This window comes from Myripristis murdjan, chromosome 19 (genome assembly GCF_902150065.1).
Source record: "Myripristis murdjan chromosome 19, fMyrMur1.1, whole genome shotgun sequence".
Taxonomy (NCBI): domain Eukaryota; kingdom Metazoa; phylum Chordata; class Actinopteri; order Holocentriformes; family Holocentridae; genus Myripristis; species Myripristis murdjan.
Genome location: NC_043998.1, coordinates 1,981,310 through 2,004,242, shown reverse-complemented (window position 1 = coordinate 2,004,242; position 22,933 = coordinate 1,981,310). Strand labels below are relative to the sequence as shown.

Here is a 22,933-nt window from a genome sequence, read left to right as displayed (position 1 = left end):
GTTCCCCAAATGTGCAGTTCAGCGAGGATGCAGAGTAGAGCTGTGCAATATCATATCGTTCAAGATAATACCGGTATACATTTGTATGTGAAAAAAACTCATATCAAGATATCAACACTATATCAGCGTGATAGCGTGTTTGTGAATTTGCATATGTTTACAGCCTGCGGCGTCCTCTCACCACCACAACTAACAGAGCAGCGTCAGCCTCCGGTGAGTAATTAGCTCAGTGTCTTCCACACCGCCCAGGTATATTAACAGCCGCCAAAGTTTAATTCAATCCATTCTGGGTTTCCCATTAGCGCCATTAGTTTCACATCGCCCGCCCCCCTTTGTGGTCAATGACACCGTGAAACCGGCACTTTCCTTTGGCCAGACACACAGGGAAATGCAAAGTCAGCAGCAACTCTAAAATAAAGTGAATTAACTAAAATTATAATGGTGAAATAAGAAATAGCCAGCTGGATATAGGCCAATGTATTTTTTCAAATATATTCAATAGACAACCCCCCTCCCCTCCAGACAGTGTCATTCTGTGGAAAACACTGGAGTTTTTGTTATTTTTTTCATATGGTCTTGAATGCCATTACCACAAATTATGCTAAAATACTGCGATATTATTTTAAGGCTATACTGCCCAGCCCTAATGCAGAATTAAAGTTTTTCAGTTTCAATACAAAATTGCAACACCAACAATATCAACCCTTTCTCCAAGCCCAATGGGAGCAAGTCTTTTTACATCAACTGTGGGCTACTGAGTGTCTTCTAACACTTTCCCCATTGCCCTTTAGCGCCGGGACGGGAAATCATGTGCCACAGAGGAGTGAGAGAATGCATGGATTCACTCCTCTTCCCAACCAAAGACTGTGGTGGGTGAATTTACTGATTAGATGCTCCTCTCTAACTGTAGATGTGCTATTCATAAAAACTGCCTACTGTAGCCTTTGGCTGCAATGAAAACATGCATACTTTCTGCACTCCAAGGCACATGCATGCCCATCCCTGCCTTATTGCAAGTATGAAATTTACTACACAGAAAAGAATCAGGGAACTAGACTCCACAGCAAAGAAGGAGCATCCCAAACCATGAGGCTCAGTGCTGGGGTTTACTGAGCTAGCTCGTGTGCAAGGCTGTGCCTCCACATTGATCCAAACACTGTGATGTAAATCAGCTCAGCATGACAAAAAGCTTCATTATCACTCCATGTAAGACACCAGCATTTATTATTAATGCCACTGTGACAAGACCAGGGAGATGCCGAGTTTTCCTACGCTCCATAATAAAGGCACAAGGCCATTATGAAACGAGCAAATGATATGACAAAACTCTCACTGAAACAGAAATAGGTCCACAGTAGATGCTGCGAGCACAAGAGGTCTCACAGAGTGCTCATTAGTGCTACTTGGTCACCACAGGATATTTTCAAACTGCAATGCCTGTGCACCCCACCAATCCTCCGTACCAGTGATGTGGTGGCTGCCTCTCTTTTCGCTCATGACTCATCCACTTTAGCATTCAGTGATTCCCCATGAGAATTCTCTCCAAGATTTCGGGAAAACCTCTACTTTTCAGGAGCACTTGGGATATTTGAGTCTATATCCAGGCAGTCATTACCACTGGAATCGCACAAAATATATCTCCCTCTCACACAGTCACAGCACAGTGTGTAAGCCTTAGTCAAAATTGCCACAATGTGACTAAAGGGCCCCATAGCAGGATGGTGCTGGGCGTGGACTGGACTGGAAATGACAGAGCCGATCAAGAAGGCTGTACAGTGAGGTGACAATCAAAGCTTTGGTGCGTCCTGCTGAGTTTGTCACTGCAGGATCCCCAATGCAACAGGGAATCAGATCAGATCAGTATGAACGTGGTGGGATAGCTTCAAGGGAACACCAAAAATCCACAAGAGTGAAACAAAATTCAAGTGCAATCCGCTGCTTCTCATAGGCCCGGTAATAGAGCATGTACAGAAAAATGTATAGGCAGACGCTGCATTCCTGTTGCTTTTCTCCACATCAAAACAACCGGAACAGTGGGGAGCCCACAGTCCTCTCAGGGACCCCCGCAAATTCAGAATTAGATTCATTTCACTGTTATTTTGCTTTGCAAAAGGAAGCACAACAAGACAATATCTAGGCACGCCGTTGTTATTCACATTCTACCCACTGCTACCTCTGCTGTCTGTTTTGTAAATAATTCTCTAAAAAGAATTAAATCTAACATCCAAAATATTCTCACATGGGGTTTCTTGGGGTCAGAACCGTATCAAATGGAGCTAAGTGATTTAATACTCCCAAAGGTCCTTGTCAACAAAAAGATTTATTCAGACCCGAACTAGAATACAAAGTAACAGTACAAAATAAGAAGGTCCTGAATACTACAATAGCCATCTTGCAGCAAAAGCTGTGAATTATGAGTGTTTAAAAGCCCTGACAAAAAAAAAATAATGATAACAATGATATTTCTAGGGTTTAACTCTGTTAGTGAATAGTTACTTTATAATCTTTATAGTACAATATCGTATTCCGCATCTCGTATAATAGTGATATAGGGTTTGGACAATGTAGAGCAGGATTTTCCGCTAGGGATGCACGTTGTTGTATTTTACAGTATTGTGAACGGAGAGCCAGACGGGACAGTTTTCAAGGCCAGGGCGCCTGTTTGTAAAAACAGTTGAGGAAGCGGGAGTAAATTATTAACGCAAACAATTCATCTCTGTGTTTAATGCGCTTCAGTAACCAAAAAAGTGCTTCAAAAGTGGCCAGCTGAAAGTAGTGCGTAGCGTGTTAGCCTGTTACTAGTTTGTAGCGCAGGCCCCATAACACAGGAAACAGGGTTGCAACTAGGCGCGCCTCTAACAATTCCCAATCCACACACACACACACATACACACACACAGTATTCTCCCTCACAAAAGACAGGGATCCCTTGTTTTGCATTTCATGCAAAGTAGCTGGCAAATAACCGACACATGAGATTTGCATTCCCAAAATGTAGGCAAATTTGACCCAAATTGAAATGCCGCAAATAGAAACTGATTAAATGATCCGACCGGGCGCATTCTAATCTCAATCCTTCCCAAACTTGTGCAATCTGAATGCAGGCAGCTAGGACGAGCTAACGATGGAGCATGCAAGTTTTTTTAAACTTACCAACACCGTATTTCTCCTTTTTAGTAGGCACCCAGCGAGACATTCTCAGTGTCGACACTTCCCCGAGTTGCTGTTGTGTGTGTTAGAGTGGGTCCGGACGAGAGCCGTGGTTATTAATGCAGACTTTTTCAGTTTTCTCTGAGCTTTAGAGAGCTACACCGAGCAGCCATTTTCCACCAGTGACAGGACGCTCCGCAAGGGGGTGGAAGGGAACAAAACTTTTTAGTCACCGTGTAGGCGTCCAGCTTGTAACATGACTTGTGGAAAGTTTTCTCAGACCGGTTAGTTCGTTTTGTCTTATTCTGCTTCAGCACGCCAGTTGTTGTCAAACGGTGAACTATGACCTCCAGGCAATGAGCCTTCAAAGGTGTCAAGTCCAGTTATGTAGGCTACATTTAAAAAAAAAAAAAAAAAAAAAAAAATCCCTTTTTAATTCTCCAGTGATTTTATATTAATAGTCCATTTTCCCGTTGGTGTTTTTTATTAGAACTTTTATTTTAATTCATACTCCTGTTTCCTTTTTGTGACATTTCCATAAAAAGAATTAGTAGTAGTTGTAGCATATTTTTATCTCTCTAAAACTAAAATATAAACGTCTATAGACTATACTGTATGGGCAAGGGAAGTGTGGGTAAACTGGAAGGGTATATGAATGAATTGAGTAGGTTATTTAAATGGAATGCATGCTGCAATTCATTGTAATGTAGGTAAATTGCCTGAAATTAATCGATTTTCTCTCTGAAGCCACCCCAGCCTCCAGGGACAATTTGGATCCAAATTAATAACCTCTAAACTGATACAGTCATATAATATGATTTATATAATCACATTTTTCTCCCCTATCCGAGCCTGCAAAAAAAAAAAAAAAATGCCATTGTAAAAACTGTATTGTAAAGACGCGGCACTGCACGCCCATTTCCATCATCTCTAATGAAAAAACACAATATTATCCCTGTAATGCTTCTGTAGGGACAGCTAATGTATCTGAGGCGCTCAACAGTGAATTTATGGTGACCTTTTCAGACTTGGTAGTGTCACTGTTTTATACTTTATGGTACCACACATATAAATACGCCCACAAACCGGCACATTTTTCCCCATTTCCATCCTTTTGTGCAGCCGTCTAATGATGAATTGGAGCGACCTTGTTGTTTTGAGCAATGCAACGTTGATCTAAGGCAGAATTGGCCCTCGGAGCTCCAGGCGCTCAGCAACATCAGAGAAATGCACCTGGTGTACACCAATGAACCTGCTCATCTTTATTCATGTCGTTCTAACAAATCTCACGCCCCAACTTCTCAGGGAAACTCTCTCCAACTTGTGTGTCCTCCCTCCCCACCTTTCACTGCCTCCAAATTTCCTCTGGGAAGTGTTGAAGTGTCTCCAGCAGAGGGCAGCGTCGCTCTCATTCTCATTCTCACGCTGTACACTGGGGACTACCTCTTTTGAACCTCATTTAAATCTCCCCTCACTCAATTGAGTTTTTGATTTGTTTTGATGCCGTCTCTCAGGCAGAGCATGCAAACGAGGTGGAGATCCGTACACCTAAACGCAGATTCCTCCAGCATGTTGTTAAAAACTTAAGCCTCTCAATTTGATAATGCATCTTGAAGCAGGTCAAAACAATTGATATTTAAGATGCTTATATTAATCTCCATCATTCAAAGACATTTGGGGGAATGTTGCTCCACCAAGAAGCACTGAGGGTGCTTTGAAAGACATTTGGGGAAACATGGAAGTGCATTAAACATCAAAGCAATTGGTAATTTGGGGGGGGAAACAAAGATGTGTCTTAGTCATGCATGATCTCTATTTGTGTGTCTAAAGTGTGTCTAAATAAAAACCTAGGCAGAATTTTGCCCCTGGACTTCTTGATTCAGAAGTACTATTCACTCTTGTGTCTCGGGACGTCATGCAGGTCACAGTCACTTATTCAGGCAGACACTGGGGCAGTTTTCAGACAGTGCTGCAAAAATCACATGGCTTGGATAGGAGCTTGAGGATAGCAATGCCTCATCAGCCACCAACCACGGGATCACAGGGAACAGCAGGAACTGAGGATCTTGGACAAAGAGGATTTTTGAAGCAGTAACTTGAGACATTGAATAACATGGATAATCTGCTTATTAGTGATGTTCCATCATTTCTCAGGACTTTTAAATGTTGGGAAACTTGATTTGCTCTACTAAATATTATATAAGTCTGGGTTACATGCTATAGCCTGAAATTATATATTTAGACAGCATAATAATTGATATTTTAGTCATTGAACTCTATGTAGGGATACTGTTATGTCAGGTATTGCATCCAAAGTGTCTCTCCCTACTCCCACCACCTCTCTCTCTCTCTCTCTCTCTCTCTCTCTCTCTCTCTCTCTCTCTCTCTCTCTCTCTCTCTCTCTGTATTGGATGTTCAGCCCTTGTGCTCAGTAAGTCTTTTGTTGGCCAAAGCATCCTTCACATTGCTACATGCCTGACTGGAGACAGTACCCACTAGCACCTAGTTTACTGCAAGAGTGAGAGAGTGCTTTCCTTCTAAAGACCAAGGACCAAGGAAAGTTGGAACTCTTCAGAAAGCTTGATTTCTTTTCTAAAACCCAAGTTTTTTTTTTCTCTGGCATGTTTAATTTTCGGTAAGTAGTGCTGTCAGCAACATTGTAGAACAGTATACTGAAAGGAAGACATTTAAGCTTTCCTTGCAGTCTATAACTTCATGTGGATTGGATTCTGATAACTATTTCTCATACACTACAGGTCTTTAAACATCTTGAGGCCACTTATTCCTTTGCAGTGCATTGCTGGCATACCTTGTGATAACAAGGCGAGCTAAGCCAAGGGATTCTCAGTAACACATCCACTGTGAAGGCCCTTTATTGTGGGCCGAAACCCGAGAACTGCCCAAGGTTACCTGAGCCCCAGAGGGATGACTCTCCGAGGGCCAGCTGCCCACCTACGCCGGGCTCCAGGCTGGAGGAGATCAGGAGATGACTTCTACTGGGAGAGCCTAATACCAGAAGGGGAGGTTTTGCCCCATGCCTCTCGCACCTCTCGTGTCCCTCGGCCCCAAAGCGCCATTGAAGGAGGCCAGATGGACAGCTGGCTGCAGCAACTGGAGAGATTACAGAGCGGTCATCTCAGAAGCCAAGTCCACCATCAGGTGCCATCTTTCAGTGATCGGACAACGTCCATGCCAACCATCAACAAAGAACCAACTGGACCTGCACTGAGACAACAGGGGATTCCCTATTTATTTTACAGCAGGGATTTCTCTTCAAGTGGGAGCTCCAGCCTGTGTGGGAGTCTGCTGGGCAGCCAGGAGTCCCTCCAAGCCGGGTTCTCCTCTGCTCCAGAGCGCAGGGGGAGCTGGGAGAGAGCTCGGATCATGAACACCCCAGGGAAGGCGCAAGCTAAACTCAGTTCTCTGGCTCCAGTCAAGACTGGCTGGTTGCCAATCCAAAGGAAAGTGATGGTGACTAATGCTTGCAGCCAAAAGCAGCACTCAGACCAATCTGCCAGCCAGGTAAGACGCAGAGCACCTGTAAAGCCTCAAGCATATGTTCCAAAAGCCCTGTTTATTTTCTAGCTGTCTGAGTTTTTATGATGTTGCAGGATTCTCTTTGGATTTCTGCCAGGGATTTCTAGTATTGATATTTGTTTCATAAAATAAAATGTGGAAACAGTAAAGTGATCAAAACTCTGTGACATTTTCACTGCACATTAATTTTTAAATTCATGTAGGTGTTAAATGCATGATCACATATATGCCTGTATCTTTTGCAGAAATACAAAGTTCAGAGTTCAGCTTGAGTCCTTTATCGTCTTCAAAGCAAATGACCACAGCCATGGTCAGAGATTTTGTTTTGCCTGTTTTAAAATCCTCTTTTGCCTAACCAAAGATCTGTTTTGAGGCTTTCTTTTTTTTTCAGAACACCTTACAGAGCTCTTTAGAGCATCACCATTTAAAAAGAGGCATTTGCAGAGACTTAGGACTGATTTACCTTGGATTTGGCATTGAAACCTTCTCAGCCTGTATGATTGTGATTCTAAGAGTTTAGAGAGACAGAGAGTGAGAGAGAGCTCTGAAAGCCTAAGGGTAAAGTGCTGTGTGATGGAAGTGATGGTGCGTAGTGCCAGGCAAGGCAGACAAAAACACACAGAGTGCCACAGAAAGCCATTAGTAGTCAAGTCTCAGATACCCAGTGAGAAGGCAGTGCTCTGGCATCCTTTGAAAACAGCTTACTCTGCAGGAACTCCGTGCATTCTCAAAAGGTTTACGACTCATTTGGAGCTGTGGCAGCAGAGACGGAGCTTTGTGCCCTGAGAGGATGCGAGTCAATGTACAGAGCAAATTCAATGGGAGTTTTTAACCAGTGAACTGATAAAATGACTTAGAAATCAATAGGTTGCTATGCTGTGCCACCGATTTCAGTGCAACAATGCACAGTGAGCATCACTTCCTTTGTCCCTTTTACAGAGCCGTTTGAGAAAAAAATCACCATCTGCAGTGCAAAATGCTAATTCAAAAAATGATAGACCCTGTGGCTTACAGTAAAATTTGGATGATTATGATATTTTGAAATCTAACTTACTTTGAAATGCATATTGTTCAAAAGTGTTAGATTTCATTTTAGCTTTTTTATATTGATGCAGATGTGCCATGTTGTTGTTATCCTCTCAAATTTCTAATGGCGTTTCTTTTACAGGTGAAATTGAAACAACCCATCACCCCAACATTTCAGAAGAATCTTGCCAGGACCAATGGGTTCCCCAATTTGGGTCTGTACTAATCTGCAAATTTCCTAACCTCTGAAACAAACCTCTGTAATAGCCAAACAGCGTGAAACATGGTCAATAAGCCATAAAAAGCTGAGCGTCAGCAAAACATTACACCAATACAGCTCACAAATGCACAATGATTCATACTTGGTCATTGGTGTAACAGGTATAATTCAATAAGGCAATTTCATAACACCAGATTCAACAGCGTTTAGAAACTTCCTTGTGCATTTTGCAGTCACAAAAAAGGCCTGAAACACGCAAAGCAAATCCAGTTCCAATGGACATTTAGTGCTTGATCAGTGCTACAACAAGTATGGCCACAGGCTAACTGCAGGGGCAGGGCTAGCCAGAGAGAGAACAAGAGCTCATTTCAGGGCTGACTTGCCTCACAGTTTACCTGACTCTAATCAGCTCCCACCAGAAGTGTTGCCCCTGTCCCTTTTTCAAATGCTCCACACTGGTTGTCTGGATGATCACTTTAGCACCCCCTCACCCCCACCCCCACAAAGCAAAGTCAATTTCAAGAACAACTGGCTCTGGCTGTTGTGCCATGGCAGTCTGGAAGAATTGCAGGTAAAGGAAATGGGTACTATTAGTGCTGAAAAGCTGACAAAAAGAGATAGCAGGAGGGAGAGAAGTGAGAGGCAGAAAGATAAGGAGAGATGCAGACTGATTGAAGAAGGAGCCTGTTAATCTTTGAACATGGCAGCCCTACACTCTCCGGGCTTGATCTGAGGCTTGATCTCCCAACCTTTTCCTTGTTTATACATAGATTATCGTGCCAAGGCTTGGGCTCCTCGCAGAAATCAAAGCAATCTAGGAATCCACAGCAGCAAACAACTTTGATAGACAGGCTAGGTGTGTTAAACCTCAGCTGGCCTCAAATACTTATTTATTTAGTTAAAACCCGCATACAGGTTATAATGTGCCACAATCTTAAAAAAAAAAACAAAAAAAAAAAACACCAGGTTAGAAAACGTAATAATTTACTAACTAATTATTCATATATTATGTAATATTGCATGTTAGATACAATCAAGTTGCCTGTGCCATTCATAAACAATCATAATGGCTCAATTTTAATCAGCAGGCATTTTAAATTAAATCTGAATACAAAACATGCAAATTTGCTTTTCACATACTACTTCCAGCAAAGTTCCAGCACAGGAAATCAATAATAAATCACTTGCTAGTCAATCAAGCAGGCTATGCATATTCACATTTATTTTAACTTCACAGTGACTGATGGTAACTGCATGTACACAAATTGGACACAGCTGAAATACCGACGATCATGTTGTAGACAGCCTATCCATAAAACAAAACAAATTCATATGCTGGCCCAGAGGGGTGAATGGAGTAAATCCACATGCATATGCACTGTCATGTCTGAATGTGGTGAGTTGTACATGCGTCATAGTCACAGTGCTTAAGGCGGAGCAGGCACCTCCTGATCATTTGATGCTAGCGGTAATGTTAACTATTGCATGACCTGAATGATGATGCCCCAGTGTCATGTTACAAGAATGTTGCATCCAAACTTATCCTGCTTATGATGTTGGAACATGTTGTTCATTATGGAGTGGGGACAGTAGTTTACCATCTTTTGATCTGCCCATCACGTTTTACAGCTAATTGCCACATGCCCACAATCCTACAAATTTCTTTAGAACTGTTACAATGATTATTGACCTGCTCCAGCTAATTGTATCTCTCTCCCTCGTTACTGACTACACTCCAGCAGGTGTAGTTTTCATCAGCCTGGTCTTGCTGCCTTCTCCCTCCATAAAATGCACATTTACCAAACATTAGGTGGCCTTTTGCTAATGAGTAAATGGTAATGACGGTGGATCTTCTGCTCCAAAGGGGCTGCTTGTTTGGACAGGCTGGCCAGTTTTCTCTCGGTTAGCACTTACCATCTAGATAACGCTCAGTAGGATGAAGAATAAATTGGGTGGGTGGGGACATGGGAGGGCATTTGCCATATGGCCCGCTCCTTTATGTTCCTGTGAGATTCTGAAGTCAGCTGTTGACTCTAAACATTACTGTTATTTGAGCCCAGGCTTGATGTGTAGGAGCACCACTAGTGGGGGAAAAAGGGTAAACTCTGTCAAGGGGCCAAGCCACCAGGGACCCTTTATAGAGGACGATAGGGGGCACGTGTCGTGTCTTGTCAGAAGGCCCAGGATCTTATGAGGCTTCATTTTTTCAGCCCTCGTCACATTTGCAAAAAGGTACAATTGTCAGTACATGTATTCACTTGTATTCACCCTTTCCACTGAAAATGCCAGGGATTATTTGCACAATATTCAAGGGCTATCCCAAACTGAGTGCCTGTCACCATGGCAACAGCAGCAGGTGGAAAAGCAGTCAGGCAGGCAGCCAGGGTGGCAGTAGAGTATCAGTCAGGGGTGAGAGGCAGACCAGTCATGTTGCGTCGTCTCTTGAAAAAGTGGCTGCGGGTGGTGCTAGATTCACTGCACTACACCAACATCACTTATTGACAATGTCAACACTGCAGAGGAATATCACCCCCGTGTGGGTGTGTGTGTGTGTGTGTGTGTGTGTGTGTGTGTGTGTGTGTGTGTGTGTATTTGTCAGTGTGTATGTGCTGTGATGGCTATGACAGTCAATTATTTGTTTTGCCTTGATACATACTAGATGGAGAGGTGGAAAAAAGTCACACCAGTGCCATTGCTTTGGGTGTGAAGACGTGGCAGGCACCTGATCAAGGCTCTCCCAGTGCTGAGCAGGTAAATGATAACAAACCTGATATCATTTATTTCTGACATTTTCAAATGAGTGTAAGAGAAACCAGGAAATAATAATGCAATAATATGGTGGACTAAAATCAGATAAACCTGTGATGTTACTGCTGCACTATCTGCCAGAGTTGTATTCCCCATATGAGCTCAGTCAGTCTCAGAAAGGCAACATTAGAAAATGTTGCGTGTGGGTTTTTTTTTAATTTCGACTGAATGTCATAAATCTTTACCTTTAGGACTTCATTGACATTTGCATGATAATTCTTAGTGTACTTATCTATTTTTCCATTTGCATACTTGTATATATGCAGGGGTGATGTGGGCAGGGTAATATATGTGTGTCCATTTGTGTCTTTAGGAGATTAAGATGATATTAAGTTGTTTAATCTTTGTGTGCTATGCTTGTATCATATGTCCTGATACCTGGGCCAGTCTCTCCAAATTACCTCTGTGTAAACACGATAGATGCAGTGTGTTAATGTTTGCTCGCTGGAGCACTGCCATATTAATCGTGTGTGTTTACACCAAGGGCAGACCAGACTTGTGTGCTACATCATAAACCTGCTGGTGTTTATCACAGGGACATATCAGCATTTCCCCATGCTCAATAAACTCCATCAGAATCCTCTGATAACTCAAGCCTATGGCCCAAAAATCCTTTGCTTTTTTGCCTTTCTGTTCCTGCAGAGGATAGTGTCTCATTGTTATTCAGTGGGGGATAAGTCACGCTGTGTGCTGGCTTTGCCTGCTGCTGCTGCTGCTTCCATTGCTACTGGGGCATTTGTTGTGTCAAGCATGGGAAGAGTCATCTGACTGAAGAACAAACAGCAAGGCCCTGAAGGAGGACAAGGCAGCTGACCCATTGTTGAGGAGTTGCATTAGAGCGATGTCATGCTGTCAATATCTCATGCCACGTTAAATGAGATTGTGCTCTGTTTTCTGTATTTGTCAACCACTTACAAAACAGTGCCACAAATTAGCAAGAATAATGTACTGCATCTGTTTAATCACTGTGATTAATGGAAAAACATTTACCAACAGACAATGAGTACAACAGGAGGGAGAAATTGTCCATGCATAATTGAGGATCTTTATCTCATGGAATCTCCTCATTCCACACAGGTACAAGAGAGACTAAGCTTTTCAACTAAGGAGGAGGACAGACCTTTAAGCTGGCAGGCCCTGAGGAGAGGCTGGAATATCAACAGTACATCACCTGTTTCCAGAGGAAATCAATCCCATGACCTTCCCACAAGGACCACCTCAGACCCCAACAGGACCCCTCTGATCACAACCAACACAGAGCCCTTCAAGCATGCCCCTCTGCATCGGGCAACCAGTAATGATCCCTATAGGTTGCACACTCCTGTGCACAGGACAGCCAGTGTTCAGCCTGTAGGGAGAACGGTCCACCTGAACAGGACAAACAGTATCTCGCACTCCCCAGACACGCAGACAAGCTCTTCCATGAAGACACTTGTCCCTCAGAACAAAGCTGGCTTCTCCTTCATCACCATCTCCTCCAGGAAGGTGAGCAGATCAGCCAGCCTGCCTGCCTCCAACATGCCCACCTCCAGCCACTCTGACCAGGCCAGGGCTTCCCCTCTGCCGCCCCATGCCAACCATTCCACCGAACCCAGCCTGGTTACCCTGCAGAAGAAGGCCACCATAGTCAAAGTGACGGAGCAGAGGATGACATCCAGTCCTGCCCAGGGTGTAAAAAAGACACAAAGTCCACCCAGCGACCATGCTTCTGATATGGTGGTCCACAGGAGAAAGGCCACCATTATCAAAGTGACAGAGCACAGGGAGAGCTACAGCCCAACCAGGGCAGGGTCTAGAATGAGGCACCCAGAGTATAGACACAGCTACACTGAGGGACTGTTTAGAGAAAACCGCACATGCCATCAGGGATCCATGGATGCATCAGCGAATAGCACCCACCCAGGTTCACCAGAGCAGACAAACTACACCCTATCATCAAATACATCCTCTTCAGCTACGCTTAGAAATCCAGAGAAAAGTGGAGGAACAGTACACAGGTCCATGCTCCATCTTTTTGTGAACAACCCTCCTGCCATAGCAGCTCCCCCTCCCACCGATCTTTCTCAGAAGGCTATTGGAGAGAGACCGAACAGGCCACGCAGACCACTGAGCTGCTACGGCAATGTGTTCGGACACACCGAGCCGAGCAAGGAGACCATGACACAGCCTGCTGCAACCAGGAAATGGAGCTTTGGGCTCCCCCAGGAGTCCAGTGTCAACCCTGTGAACCCTGACAGGAGTTTCATCAGCCCAAAGTCGCCGGTGAAAGAAACAGGTCAGCCAGTGGCAGAGTCCCTCAAGCCAAATGGAGACAGGAGGGAAAGATTGCCGTCGCCACAGGATGCAGCAAAGAGACCTTCCCCCTCTCTCACTCTCATCAAGGCCCCAGGTAGGTTTGTCTGTCCCACTCTGACAGTCTTCTTGTCAGCACACAGGCTCCTTTTGTCTCTGATCTCTATTTTCAAAGGATGGAAATGTCTAAATATACACTTCCCTTGTGCTGTCTACATGTTTGTGTGAGTGTATGCATGTGTATGTGTGCCTGCCTGTGTATGTGTGCATGTGTTAAATCCCCAGAAGTTATTGTACACACTCCAGTGCTCTGGTGCTGAACTCTCAGATTTGATGCTGCCGTTCACCTTTGATGTATTATTGATAGGCATTATTGTATTGTATTGGGATGATTCCTTTATGTGCTGCCGCAAGTGCAATTGACATGCACGTCAGATATCTGCATCGGCGGCTCTTTGTCAAATAACATAACATTGAAGAAGAGGGCCCCCACTGCCGCCCACAGACTCTCTCATTTTCACCTTCTATCATTTTCCCACGCATCTTTTTGCATACATAATCTATTCCTAGCCCCTTTTCACAGGCAGCACAAGGGAGGAAGAGGAATCACTGTTTCAAAACATGTTGAAAATAAAATAATGCTACTACAGAATCCATCTGGGCTTCCATACTTTGCAACACAGCTATTACATATGTGTTTACCAGTGTCTCTCTGTGTGTGTGTGTGTGTGTTCATTTGTGTGTGTGTCTGCATGTTTTTTTAATTATGTAAAAGGTTTGCCACAGTCAGTTGAATCTGTTGTTTAAAAATGCTGAATACCCCAGTGTTCAAAAGGGATATCAGCCTGAATTAGCAATGTGAGGAGGGAGTTTTCTGCTGAGTTCATGCATTTCCTCATCATGATGTCACGTCTGTGTGTGAAATTGTTAATTATTCTTTAATCACATTCATTAAGAGTGCCATCAATTAATTACCAAGGCCTGAGGCCACATAATTTAAATTCAGTGTTTGATAAAGTCTACCTGCAAATGAGGCAGGACATTATGAAAATTGAATTGTGTTGGACTCTCCTGCCTGTGGTCTGTAGCAGCCAAATGGTATCCCAATAACAATCATTACCATCATTTTACTTATGTGTTAATTACACCAAGACCTTCTTCTGTTTCAGATCCCAAATCCCAGCAGTCTCCTGAGGAAATCCTTGCCCTCAATGCAGCTGCAATCATAGCCAATATCAAACTCCAAAGACAACTGAGCAAGAAAAAATCAGTAAATGGCAATTCTGAAAAGGAGTCCACTGCCTCGCCCCAGGGAAATATTGGTATTATTACTTCTCTCCTTCCTATGTAATCATTATCTCTCACCTTATAAAGCATTGATCTTTCTTACAATTAACTGAGAATGTTGCAAACTCAACATTTAAGCATCACAAGTTTGTTTTAAGAGCTACAGCTATGATTGAATCAATATTGATAAAGTTAAACTCTGTGGCTCTCAAGTGCTGCATCTATTTGATTCATACATAAAAGTAATATGTCATGGCAGGCCCAGAGGGCTACAGAGCTTGTGTACATTGCACCCAAGTGAATGAATTCAAACCATGTGTAAATGAAAGCCAAAGAATTTGATTTTCTCTTTCTTTCCAGAGACAGATTTGGGGAAATGTGAAAAACCATCCTCCAATCAACGTCCAGCCCAGCACGGTGCAAACACTGCACCCCATAACCGGCCGCATGCTGACTTTGTTCCACTGAGAGTTCACTCTGATCCTGAAAGATCAGCTAAAACTATTTCGCTCCAAGTAAGTTCAGAGGTAGCTATTTTTTTTTTGGCCGGTGCAACTTTTTTGACAAAAGGCTTAGGCTGGAGGCTTAATGCTCCAAACAGGAGCATTAAGCTCTCAGAATATTCAATGCAGAATTTCAGAATGTTTATCCTGTTTTGTGTTGTGTATTGATTTTTGTTCTCCCGGGCTGTGAAATGCACTACAATGTCAGAGAGAAGGACCCAGTCAGGAGTGCGTATGCTGGCCTTGTGCTTTCACATGCACAGGATTTCTCAAAGTAATAGCTCTCCATGCAATACCCCTGGACTTTTTTCTGGGGAAAAAACGGGGAGGGTGGATGGGTGGATTTAAAAGCTCTGTCACAGCTCTGTCAATGTTCCTGGTTTTGGCAGGAAGCACTGGAGAGGTCCAGACCAGACTTCATCAGTCGTTCCCAGGACCGAGTGAGAGAGCTGGAGCGAAAGGCCCAGGAAAGGAGGGAGCAGGCCGGTTGCGTAGACCCACAGTCAGATGCCGCTCTCAGGCATAAGAGAGGCTGCAGCTCCCGGTCCCCCTCTCTGACTGGTACTGTACCAGCAACCCTCCTCACCTCTCACACCCACTATGCCACCCATTGTCCCTCTGCAGCTGCAGTGGCTGCACGCCACAAACACAATCCCACATACACACACATGACAGACACAGTGATATTAGAGTAGAGTCCAGCTGATTTTTTTTTTCAAGGTCGACACCAATAACATATGTTTTCTTTTATTCAATGCATCTTCGGCAGTAATCCGTGACATTTTCATATTGGTTTCCTTAAGATAATCATCAGCTTTTTGAAATAATCGTCAGTTATTTTACTCTTGTCAGGGTGGAGAAGCCTCTGAAACAGCAATTAGATGAATTGTTTTCTATCAGGAGTCTAGGGACCCCCAGTGGTCTTTGAGGGGCTACCAGGGGGCCCTCAGCAAAATGAGAAATACTTTAATTTCGCTCAAATTTAATTCAATGGAAATTGTTATGTTACCAAAATGCACAGGGGATTATCTTAATATTATGTTTTTTATCCCAACAATTTGAACTACTTGTTAAAATTCAAGGTTGACATCTGGGTTAATATGGATAATATCTCACCTATTATCCATAGCATTCTCTCCTATGGCAGGAAAAGTAAGAGGATAAATTCCTACATTTAAATGACCAACTAATTCACACATCAATATTTCTGAAAAAATAATGAATAAATAAACTGTGCAAAGAAAATAAAATTGAATTGCAGGTTTTACGTGTAGGTTTTTATGTAGTTGTGGTCATGGAAGAAAGCCTAGTTCATCAGGTAAGGACCGCTTGACTGGCCGATATATTGGCAAACCATTTTAGCAACTTTACCCCAGAGCAGAGAGAAAGAGAAAGAAAGAGAGCAAAGTAGATAAATGATGTAGATTAGAAGACACAACAGAAGTAAGATAACAAGTTGCATTTGGCTTGATTACAGTTTTAGGCAACCTCTCTTTCATGAAATAACAAGATACTTTAAGAATGATTGCGGGTGTCAGAATTTGGCAGAAGTATTTTGGTGACCTTCAGATGTTATTAGGCTCTCCGCACAGCGCTCTGCATGAAGCAATTTCCTTTTAGTGTCAGACTTGATAATGCACTGTAAGGAATTTGCAGATCTTTCCCACAGATTTCATAGCTCTCTCTGCCCTCTGCTGGCCACGGCTGAAAGACACACCCGTGGAGAAGTGACAGCCTTTGTGACAGCGACAGCTTTAGATCAGTTAAGACTGTAAAAAAAAAATTCACGCTTGCATTATGTTATTAATGCATCAAAACAGCTGATCAGAGTGATATATTCGTATATCTCAGATTGTCCTTTGTATTGCACGGAAGCCCCTATTCTAGTTTGGCAGTGATACAGAAGGATCCTCCATCAAATAACTTCAAAAGCTGCTGCTGCAGTGGGTTTGATGTCCTGATCACAAAACATCTTGCCTGGTCTTTCTGAGTTGCAGAAAACGCTGGACGTTTCTGCATGATTTTTTTTTTTTTTTTTTTTTTTCATGAGAGAGGAGCGAGAGAGAGCTGTCAATCTTTTCAGACACCGGGAAAAGCCAGGATGATTCACTGCCAAGCCTTTGAGTCTTCAACTCAATCAGCACCGTGCATGTGTGTGTATGTGTGTGTGTGTGTGTGTGTGTGTCTGTGTGTGTGTCTGTGCGTGAATGTGCTCCCATTTCCAGATAACCTTTTCAAACCCAGAGATAGAGCCATTACTGGGAGAGAGATGCAGTTCAAATCCAAGCGGTGAGTTCCGTCTCAATCTCTGCCTTGGCATGCTGTCAGATGCCTCTCCTTTGTAACCATATTCATCCTTATCACCTCATATCTTTTTCAAAGTGTGACAGCAGTGCCTGTATCACCATCATCTCCATACAAAATATGCCCCTTGTGTTTCCCTGTCATCCCTGTTGCTCTAATCATGTTGGGTTTTTTTCCTTCCTCTTGCATCACTTGTTTATTTCCCTCCTGGCAGATCTTCCCATTGATTAGACAGTTCTGTGTTAGATTGTTGTGATAAATTATGGTTACATCCGTGGGTATACGGTGTCTCAAGCACAAAGCTGAATGGCCTCTGTCCTCTGTTTCTTGATTTTGGCATCTAGAATTGCAGAGTTTTATTCCCAAAAATGGATCCACTAATTTAAAACTAAGGCTTCATACAAAATGAACATTTAAAAGTTCAGTTATACCATTAGAAGGGCTGCTGTAGGAGACTTACATCTTTGCTGAAGAGTTATGATTATGGATAATGGCCATTATACCTTTGGATAATGGATGCATGTTTGTGGAAAATGTGTTTTGGCATTGCATTTTGAATATGAACTTTCTCTATGACAGCAGTGATGATAAATTACATTGTTATGGTTACTGACAGACTCAACAGTATGTTTCCAGATACGAAGAAGAAAAAGGAGGACGAGAAGAAAAGGAAAGTCTGTCTGACAAACAGACAGCGAGCAGAGCTTTTCAAAAAGGTATATCTTCCTTTGTGAAAGCAACAGTATATGATGATGGACAAAGAGATGATCGCTCAATCAGACAGATCGTTTTTCTCAGTGCAAACAGACTCATGGCGCTAAATAAACATGCATGCAAAAATGAAACATCAACTCACCATAGCATTGAAAAGGAGGAGATGACGACATGCATGGCAAGCAAATTGCTCCCAACAGCCGGCTAGTGTTAACAAGTGTGTGCATGAGACGCTGAACAGAACATTAATTGCGTGTATGACCCACAGGCAATTGAGCAAGTAATAGCACACCTTTCTCCTCCAAGCTCAATTAAACCTTGCAAAGGGTGCAACATTTTGGAGTAATGGCTTACACTGAAGGGCTATAGTTATTATAAAGATTTTTGCTCTCCTCACAGCAGTATAGCTGATTAGAATAATGGTTTTAAATCATCTACGAACTCCATTAGGGCTAATTGAAAATACTGATGTTGTGTGGGAGAGTAGGGGGGTTGAAGCCTTTGTAAGGAAGGACAAGTGGGTGAATGGAATGTATGTTTCTGGCTTTTCAGTTTTTATTAGAACTGGCAGTTAGCCTATGCTTTCTGACAGGCTTTCATTGAGTTACAATAGAACAGTCTAATGTTTATACTCTGACTTATCCGTTTTTCATTGCTCTTAATTGGTTGGTTTGATATGAAAGTAGAAATATATATTTTTATGCAACAAAAGCATATTATCTGGTTATCGCGCCTTCATGTCTTTTTATGTAAAAAACAGCATATTTCTTGAGTTTTGCTTAAAATACATGCTGGTTATCCATTGTTTGGGCAGTGTGACACCAGCGCTTGGTGTCTTGTATTTGAAATAATATAGGAATTGTTGGTTATGGTCATTTTAAGTCTCTCTGGACAAGAACACCAATTAAATGACAAAGATGTTATCCTATGTATAAAGCAGCAAGTGTAGTTTTTTTGTCTCTTTTTTGTCTCTTTTTTTCTCTCTCTTTTTTTTTTTTTTTTTTGAAGTGGTTTGGTTACAGCTGGGACTTTCACTGATCTTCACATTGCTGTTTCTGTATTTATCCACTAGAGGTCGCTGCTATCAAACATTTAATGGTTAATGGTATCAGTCACCTTTTCCAGGAGATTTGGGAGGAAGGCTGATCTAAAAAAAAAAAAAAAAAAAAAAAAGACAAAAGAAAGTTATATTCACAGGCATGTTAAGTATGCAAAGTTGGTCTAAGCAATCAGTTTTATGTTTTAACTTTGTATTGTGTTTACATAATTAGTAGCCTAATTGCCTAATTATCATCCTCTAAAGAATGGAATTAGATTGGGCAGCTCTAGGCTATGTCTCTCTCTCTCTGTCTCTCTCTCTGTCTCTCTCTCTGTCTCTCTGTCTCTCTCTCCCTCTCTCTCTGTCTCTCTCTCTCCCTCTCTCTCTGTCTCTCTCTCTCCCTCTCTCTCCTTCCCCATCACTCTTTTTCCCTCCCTCTCTCCCTCTCATTATGGAGAGACACTGTGAACAGTCTCATTGTGTGGAGTGTATGAGGCCAGTGTTCATGATGGAACAAAAGGCCCCTCACTGGCAGAGAGCTACAGGGCCGTGCCACCATTCAGTCAAGCTACAGGCGGAGAGACTGTATGGCAGCGTGCGCGCGGCCGCTCCACCCACACGGCTGCTGTAGTAGATAACGCAGGGAAGCGGGCCATGCCACAGTGAGAGGAGATCCTGGAACAGGAGCTGGAAACCTGAGTGCTGCGGCTGAGAGGGGAACAGAGGCCTGGCTTCACTCCTGTTTCGACCTGTGTACGGGCCTATTGATTCCCAACTGACACTGGGAGAATGTGTGTGTGTGTGTGTGTGTGTGTGTGTGTGTGTGTGTGTGTGTGTGTGGTAGGGGCATGTGCTTTTTAATCTGTCTGGATAGCAAAATGGCTATGTGGGTTTTGTGGGGAATGGGATGGTGATCTATGGCCATTATTCTGTCATAGATTCTGACTGTGTGCTTTTGTGCTCTTTTTGCAGAAACTGTTGGATCAGATTCTTCAAAGGAGCAATGACTGAACTGAGGATGGATCTTCAGCCCGAGATGCTTTTTTTTTTTTTCGCCTGTTGCATTGCTGGACAGACCAGAGATGGATGAAGTGCTCCAGTGTAAACCTGTGACAGCGCTGACTATGAATGTGAATCATATCACCATGCATGCCTTTCTGCTCTGCCATTACAAATGAGAATGGCATGAAAATGAATGTATGAAATCATGTTTCAGTATTCTGCTGTAGCATATGTTTGTCATATTGGTTAAAATCAAAGCATCACGTTGAACTTCATAAATACACTGACTGAAACCCTTTAGCATGCAGTATAAACCAGTACGCTTATTGTAGCTGCCTTTCTTTCCATACTAGTTTATGTAACAGGATGAATAGTAATCTCTCACTGCAACATAAATCACTGATATTCTCCTGCAGTCACTTTCACATGGGCTCCTGTGATGTGAAGTGGTGATATAAGACGTAATCATTCATTAGGTTTCATAGGCCCAGGCTCCAACTGCCTGTTTCATTATGCAGCTGATAAGCAGAGGGTAGACTGAAGTGGGCTCTGCCATCATTCAGTACCAGCTATTAACAGTGAGTTGGAGGAATGTGACCTCCTCTCGTTGGAAATGCCCTGTTAATGGACAGTGCCGATTTGAATGGAGCTTTTGTCTCTGTCTTTGTCTCATGATGGAGCAAGCTGCCATCGCAGATTTGAATTTGTGTGTTATGATCCACTGTGATTGTGCCCAGAGTGCTGCAGGAAAAACATGACGGAGCTGGATATAAATCAAAAGTGAGATGTGTGAATATTTATTCTTGGAATAATACACAACATTGCACCCCCTCTTTCCATTACTCTTAATTGCGATTTCGCTCATTAGTCTTCAATTAGGTGTACTCCCATTGTCCAGCTGTTCAATCCACTTTAAATTTGCATAGATGTGTTTGAGAAACCCAACGATTGCCACTTATTCGTTTTTCATAGATGCGTTTCATGTGAATGCACATGCACGTGTGGGTGTATTTGTGTGTATGGGCAGTGGGTGGGTGGTTGTTTATTAATAACAGCATTCATGGTTGATAATTGTTTCATTCTACTTTCTAAAATGGTTTTATATCACTCAATCCAAAGGAGAACATTTACTGTATGTATTGCTGTTCCAGGATTGCTGTCCTTTTTCACATTTTGCAGACCTGTCTTTCCTGTAGAGTAATTTCTAAGAATATTTACTATGTAATATAATATACAACGTATTCACTTTCTTCGCATTTTGTATTTGAATCATGTTTTATCTTTCCACCAAACACAATTTACTTTCAAATCAGGCTTCAAACAGAGGTGAAAAGTTGCATTTTCATCATATTGCGTCAACAATACATCAGAGGCATAATGGAATAACTTCTGTAAAGTTAGTCATTGTTATTGACTGCTATCTGCCCTTGCACAATAATAGATAGTCCTATTCTGCTGCCTGCTCCTCTCTGCTCCTGCAATATAATCTTCCCCTCAGCGTTCCTTGGTTCACAGCCTGTGAAAGACCAGCTTTTCTATCATATGCCCTAGCCCTGTGTTGAGCTCCACCGTTATCAGCATGCAGTGCAATGCTGTTGAAGATTCTTTTATTTTCATTTATATTTGATCCTGACAGAGGAGTTTTAAGAGATGGAGGTTTCAGGAGGCATCATGACACCGTTGAGCAGCACCATGCAGTCACTAGCTCAAATGGTGTAAGACAACAATAGGAAGTATTTATTTGATTGTAGCCTTCATGCTGGGAGCATCTTTGAAATGCTACTTTAATTTTCTCCTGTATGGAAAAAAAAGCCTTCACTACCCTATTTGCCTGTGGGCATCTCCCTGTTTTCTGCCTGCCTTCCCTTCCATAGTTGTTGGCCATGCTCTGCTTTGCGCACTGCAGACTTTGAATAGCATAATCACGCATAGAGCCATAATGTTTGAATGGGTCATGTGCCATAGTGAACTACACCCTTTGAGTAGGGCCAAACTAGCTTTGTGAATGTGTGAACGCTGCAATGAAATACATCATTTAAGATTATTTAGTGGTTTGTGATACCCATTATCAATACATCTGATGTAAGTAACCAAGCTGAAAAATTGCTCAACATGAACCAATTTTATGTGTAGGAACCCTATACTGGAAGACAGGGCTGTCTTTTTTGCGAGCTGACAAGATGAGAAGCGATGGAGCCGAGATGAATTAAAGTAAACAGGAGATGGAGTTTTATAAAATTCCGCACAAGTGCCAAATTCCGTCTCTTACGGCACCTGAATAAAACATGCCTCCGTGACAGTGAAGGTTATGTCTGACACATATTCAAATCTTATTTACAGTCAACGTGTGAAGCTGTTTTCAGATGGGTGTGCGCCTTTCGAGCTGCGTCAAGTCTGCCAAGAGATAATCAGACTGCAACAGGAAATAACTCGCCTTCAAAATAAAAGTGAGAATCAGACTTGATCGATATGGCATATGCACACTGTAGGAGCAATGCTATGTTCGTTAAAATTTAATCAGAATTTAAAAAAAAAAAAAAAAAAAAAAAAAAAAAGGTAGATGTGCGCCCGATAGTGTCAGAGTCTGTTTTTAAAAATTAAATTAATTTTCTAAAATATCCTACATTGCATATGCGTGAATATGCATAGCCTATATGGTGAGAAAGGGACATTTGAAAACAGACAAACAAATGCATACAGCACCGTGCATTGTGCATTTCCAAAGTGACTATCCTTTATTTTCACGATTACTCGAAAACTACAGACCATACAGTAGGCAAATTTGGGATTTTATTTTGAAAGCGCAGGCCGGATGTTGTATGTGTACTTAATGTCGCAGGCTTCATACTGGTTATCGACTTGTTATGGGCGCTTGACGCGGCTTTAGGACCTTGAGGCGCGTTTCAATGAAGCACATGGTCCCCACTCATAAGACAACATTTCTCGCCCAGTAATTGCCCTGGAATTGATGTCAGTCAAATGTGCGAATACCACAGTGAATCTTTTTGTCACAGTTTCCACCGTTTGCGTTCATTTTACCGCGATTTTTTC

General features: G+C 42.5%; 2 protein-coding genes across 3 annotated transcripts in view; one reads left to right on the top strand and one right to left on the bottom strand.

Moving 5' to 3' along the window:
• The window catches only part of dock1 (dedicator of cytokinesis 1), a 193,787-nt gene extending 190,306 nt beyond the window's left edge, over positions 1-3,481 (bottom strand). For both annotated transcript variants that reach the window (XM_030077881.1, XM_030077882.1), the window contains exon 1: positions 3,154-3,481. In XM_030077881.1, the coding sequence (XP_029933741.1) occupies positions 3,154-3,196 (43 nt within the window). In that variant the 5' untranslated portion in view covers positions 3,197-3,481. The remainder of the gene's footprint in view (positions 1-3,153) is intronic.
• A 2,594-nt stretch (positions 3,482-6,075) lies between these two features.
• On the top strand, positions 6,076-20,948 carry c19h10orf90 (chromosome 19 C10orf90 homolog). Its single transcript, XM_030078344.1, has 10 exons — positions 6,076-6,672; positions 7,856-7,928; positions 10,593-10,684; positions 11,819-13,130; positions 14,203-14,355; positions 14,681-14,835; positions 15,213-15,384; positions 17,049-17,112; positions 17,744-17,843; positions 19,853-20,948. Exons 1-10 carry the CDS (start codon positions 6,076-6,078, stop codon positions 19,889-19,891), a joined length of 2,757 nt encoding a protein of 918 aa, XP_029934204.1. The 3' UTR covers positions 19,892-20,948.
• Positions 20,949-22,933: the final 1,985 nt, after the last annotated feature.

What these genes read in the sequence shown, in the direction of transcription:
- c19h10orf90 (XM_030078344.1), top strand. Translation starts at nt 6,076, where the DNA reads ATGACTCTCCGAGGGCCAGCTGCCCACCTACGCCGGGCTCCAGGCTGG. An exon ending in CAATGGGTTCCCCAATTTGG is followed by an intron (nt 7,929 to 10,592) that starts GTCTGTACTAAT and finishes GATACATACTAG; the next exon opens with ATGGAGAGGTGGAAAAAAGT. An exon ending in GCTCTCCCAGTGCTGAGCAG is followed by an intron (nt 10,685 to 11,818) that starts GTAAATGATAAC and finishes CATTCCACACAG; the next exon opens with GTACAAGAGAGACTAAGCTT.